Here is a 4,825-nt window from a genome sequence, read left to right on the forward strand (position 1 = left end):
TCCAGCTCTTGGGCTCAAGTGATTCTCTTGCCTCAGCCTCCCAAGTAGCTGGGACTACAGGCACCCGCCACAATGCCCAGCTATTTTTTTTGTTGCAGTTTGGTCTGGGCTGGGTTTGAACCTGCCACCCTTGATATATGGTGCCAGCACCCTACTGACTGAGCCACAGGTGCCGCCCCAATTTTTCTTTTTCTTTTTGTAACAGAATCTCACTTTGTCACCCTTGGTAGAGTGCTGTGGCATCATAGTTCACAATAATCTTGAACTCTTGGACACAAACAATCCTCTTGCCTCAGCCTCTTGAGTAGCTGGGACTGTAGGTGCCCATCACAAGAACTGACTATTTTTAGAGATGGGGTCTCGCTCTTGCTCAGGCTGGTATCGAACTCCTAAGCTCAGGTGATCAACCCGCCTCAGCCTCCCAGAATGCTATGATTACAGTGAGCCACTGTGCCCGGCCAACTCCTGTGTTAACTGAATGCAAGGACACCTTATGGAAAATACTCAGCACATTGTCAATGCTCAGTAAACAGAGGCTGTGCTTAGCTTGAGTCTCTGCTCTAAAGGCTGAGAACAGGGTAACCAGGGGCTAGAATCCACTGATCCTCAGGTGGACCCAAAAGTCCCCATCTATGCCTCCTTGGAGTCTCACCTTGGATTTCTCCTCATCTTCAAAGATCACATTCTTGGGCCGTGGAGGAGGAAGGGGAAAGGTGGCGTCATCTGGAAGCTTGGGGTCAGACTTCACAATCCCTGGGGTAGACGGATGTCAGGAAGGCTGTCAATAGGTTCCAGGCCCAGGGGCAGGGAATGAGACAGAGACAGGGGCAGGGAAGGGTAGGACAAAAGAAGGAGGCCAGTCTTTCTCCAACATGCTTGTTCTGGACTCTGGTGGACCAGGGCCTGCTCCTGACCTGCCATGTTGAACTACATAGGTGAGAGGGGGTGAGCACCCATATCTGAGGCTCCTCTGAGAGGAAGCTTGATCAAACCTGTCTTCTTTCCACCCAAGCTAACCTTGAACAGAGCCACAAAACTGGCCCTACTGGGCATATGTTCATAAGAAACTAAAGGACAGACTCCTTGCTAGCCCAGAAGCCCCTGAAGCTGATGAGCAGCCCCAGCTCAGAGAGGAGAAGAGGGAGACTCTGGTCAGAGGGCACCTACTGGGGGCCTCACCTTGTTTCTTTAGCATCTGGTAGGCCTCTGCGATTTTCACTTCCTCAGGCAGGCCAACCGTCCAGCTGTAGAGGAGCTCCAAGATTTTGTTCTTTACCTTCTCTGATGTTCGAGAGCCTAGGTACTTCAGGAATGCAGGAAAAGGGAGGCCTTTGACAATGCCTGCCCCACCCCCTTCAGCCCCAAGCCTAGCCCAACCATGGCTGCCTCCCCAGACTCCCTGGGAAGCCCTCTCATCTACAGGGACCTTATATCCCCCTCCCAAACCAGCCTGGTGCAGAATGGTTTCGCCTCCTAGCTCTGCCACTTACTATGTCAGCCCTCCATGTCTTTGTCTCTCCATCTGTTAAGTGGCACCGTGTGAGGATGTAGAACTGACACTGGGGAGGCCTAGAACATGTGCCTGCTTGCAACCAGCTCATGGAAGACTTAGCTTTGAAAGCTCAGGAAGGAGCCATAAACACCCATGCTGACCAGATAAGGGGCAAGCACGGAACTAAGAGGCCCTGGCCTGCACTCACCATCTCTGAGCAGCTAACTGGACTGGGGGAAGTGGGTCTCACATACAGTCCACTCAAGAGGAGAACAGGGCTCAGCGCCTGTAGCTCAAGTGGCTAAGGCGCCAGCCACATACACCTAAGGTGGTGGGCTCGAATCCAGCCCAGGCCTGCCAAACAACAATGACGGCTGCAACCAAAAAATAGCCGGGTGTTGTGGCAGGCGCCTGTAATCCCAGCTACTTGGGAGGCTGAAGCAAGAGACTCGCTTGAGCCCAGGAGTTGGAGGTTGCTGTGAGCTGTAATGCCATAGCACTCTACCCAGGGAGATAGCTTGAGGCTCTGTCTCAAAAAAAAAAAAAAAAAAAAAAAGGAGAATGGGGGCTAGATAGGTCATTCAGCACCTCTGGTCAGAGGACAGGTCTAAGTAAGGAAGGGCCAAGTGGGGTGTGGGACCCACTCAAGGAACACCAAAAATGTTCATGGTGCTGGGTGCCTATAGCCCCAGCTACCCAGGAGGCTAAAGTGGGAGGATCACATGAGCCCAAGAATTCTCAGCTGTGGTATGCTAAGATTGTACCTATGAAGAGCCATGGTACCACAACACAAGGGAAACCACCAAGATGCTGTCTTGGGAAAGAATTGTTATGGCCTATGATGGGTCTCCTCAGGCCAAAGCCAGAAGCCAGGGGTGTGGCTCATCTGGACCCGGCAGGCTAAATTACTGCAGTCTGTGTCTTTGGATATTAAGACACAAGGAGGCCACTCTGGTGTGGTGGGGACAAGGAGACCTTCTGAGAGAGATCAGGTGGGGTGCTGCAACCAGGTCCATAGGGAGTGACCTGAGGGCCAGAGTGACCAAAGCAGTATGTAGTGGGAAAGGAGTTGACTCCCTGGAATCATTTCCCCCTAAGTGCTGAGCAGCTCCATGGCTGCCCCAATCCTGATCATCATGGAAGCACCATCCCCAAAACCCCAGGGAAGCATCTGCTTTCTGAAATCAGCTTACAAAGGGGACTGTGAGCAGAAATCTGTGTACTGGGTCCGAGCTCTGATGGAGGCCCCAGAAAAAGGGGCAGTGAATCACTCCATCATCTGGGGGTCCTCTCCACTCCACCTACGTTCAAAAGGGCAGGTGTGAGCTTGGGCTAGGAGCACCCACCTTGGGAGACACAACCTTGATGAGCTCGTTGAGAAAGCGAAACTTGCCCACTTCATCGTGGAACCTCTTGCCACAGCTCTTCATGCATGTCTCCAGCACCTGGAGCAGGAAGCACGGACAGGAGGGCCCCCCCCAGAGGATCAGAGGAGGCAGCCTCCCTCCCACACATTGGCCAGAGCCCAGAAGCCCAAGGTGCGTGTTTAGAAGGGAGGGAGTGATCTGTGAGGACAGATGATTCTGAGGTCTACAGAAGCTTTGGGAACTGGCCATCACTCCCTGGGGTAGAGGTGGACAACTTACAGTACCCAGTAACACCCCACCTGTGACACTGCCAGAGTCCCTTCATAGCCTGGGCCACACACCTAAGTAGCACTTACACATTATTTTCTTATTATTTTTCCTCTTTTAAGCTATATCTGTAAAAGCATAGGACTGGTTGTGCTTGGAAAAACAAAAAGTTAAAACAAACATATAATTTTTTTAAAGGAAAACTGTTTCTCTACCAACATGGGTACATAGCCCATGTTCGGGGCTTCAGACAGTGCACCCCTTCTGTCTGCTGACACAGATACAAAACCTTGGGCCTGAGCCTAGGTGTCACCTCTCACAGCCCTGTTGGAAGGATGGTGCTGCCCTGTGTCCAGAGACCATGGAGGGCAGGGATGCTGGCCACTGCAGTGCACGCAGGGACTTCGTGAACATGCAGTCTCCTAGACACAGATGCTTCAGGAGTTTGAATTTATCAGAGCTGAGTGGGGCCCTAATTCAGCATGTTAATCATGTCCCTCAGAGAGACATTCAATGTGCAGCTGAAGTGAGGAACGCCTGGACCAGATGACCCTAAGGGCCCTCCCCTCAACCAGGACCCTGAGAGTACACATGCTGGGGTAGGAGGCTGGCCCACTGGCTGCCATGGACCTTCAGAGGCTAGCCGAAACCTCCATCCTGGGCCATGATGGCATAACTCCCTGGGGCTCTAAAGGGCCTTATAGAACCCCAAGAACCTTATACTTCGCCTCCCCTGGTGCCAATCATGTTGTCAGGGGACAGATGGCACCCTCTTTCCCCCTCTCCTCACCGTCAGGGCTTGGATCGCCTCCCACTCCTGTGGGGACTGGATCTTGTGGGCCAGCAGTCGGGTGGCAAGTGGAGGCCTGGGTAAGAGGAACAACACAGAGCCAGAATTGCCACAGAGCCCCAGTCACTCTAGAGCAGGGTCACTGTACTTGCTTCTGGGACTTTAGCCCTCCAGGGCTTCTGCAGGGTATATGCAAAGACCCAGATCTCTCTCTGGGTTGGATGGGACTGGGATTGTGGCAGAGTGGGGACCTTCAAAAGGTATGAGCTCAGCCCCTTGGCTAGCTTTACTAAGAACTAGGACATGCTGTGTCCTTGGCTTGCCATTGGGACAAGGATGGAGAGATGACACAGCCTTCAAGGAGCCAGTCTGGGAGCAGAACATGATGATGTGGCACAAGAGATGGGCAGACAGTTCCCTGGAAACTCAAGGTGGCAAAAGATGTTCTACTGGGAGAAATCAGAGCAGCTTCATGGTGGAGTTGGTGACGTAATCTACCAGATTATAAAAGACCTGTCACTAACAGCTACTACCTACTAAGCACTGAAGATGTACGAGGCGCCACACATGCATTTTCCTGCCTGGCCTTTGAGAAGAGGGCAGGAGACCCTTTTTACCCTCTGAGATGAGCAGCACCACTGATCCCATTTCAAAGCTGAATAAACTGAGGCTCAGAGGCAATTAATTACTTCCACAAGGTCACTCAGCTGAGAGAGGGTATGGGATTCCCACCCAAGCAACCTGAATGTCAAATGACTTCCTAGAGTGAGCAGCTGTGCTGACAGGGAGTGGAGATGAGCACACAGAGCTGTGGCTGACAAATGTCAGCACTGCCAGGGGAGCCTACTAGGCATGTCCACTCCCCACCTAAAAGTCAAGTCTGCATTTTGGGGTGTAACTCAAGAACAT

The 4,825-nt window shown here is 52.3% G+C and overlaps 1 protein-coding gene across 1 annotated transcript in view; it reads right to left on the bottom strand.

Annotated features, from left to right (window-relative positions):
* Positions 1-4,012, bottom strand: part of GGA1 (golgi associated, gamma adaptin ear containing, ARF binding protein 1) — an 18,436-nt gene extending 14,424 nt beyond the window's left edge. Inside the window, exons 1-5 of the mRNA XM_012801212.2 lie at positions 3,917-4,012; positions 2,839-2,937; positions 1,180-1,303; positions 653-753; positions 281-314 (exon numbers count right to left, since the gene is read on the bottom strand). Coding sequence (XP_012656666.1) covers positions 281-314; positions 653-753; positions 1,180-1,303; positions 2,839-2,922 — 343 coding nt within the window. The 5' untranslated portion in view covers positions 2,923-2,937; positions 3,917-4,012. The remainder of the gene's footprint in view (positions 1-280; positions 315-652; positions 754-1,179; positions 1,304-2,838; positions 2,938-3,916) is intronic.
* Positions 4,013-4,825: the final 813 nt, after the last annotated feature.

This window comes from Otolemur garnettii, unplaced genomic scaffold, assembly GCF_000181295.1.
Source record: "Otolemur garnettii isolate 467f Iridium unplaced genomic scaffold, OtoGar3 scaffold00007, whole genome shotgun sequence".
Taxonomy (NCBI): domain Eukaryota; kingdom Metazoa; phylum Chordata; class Mammalia; order Primates; family Galagidae; genus Otolemur; species Otolemur garnettii.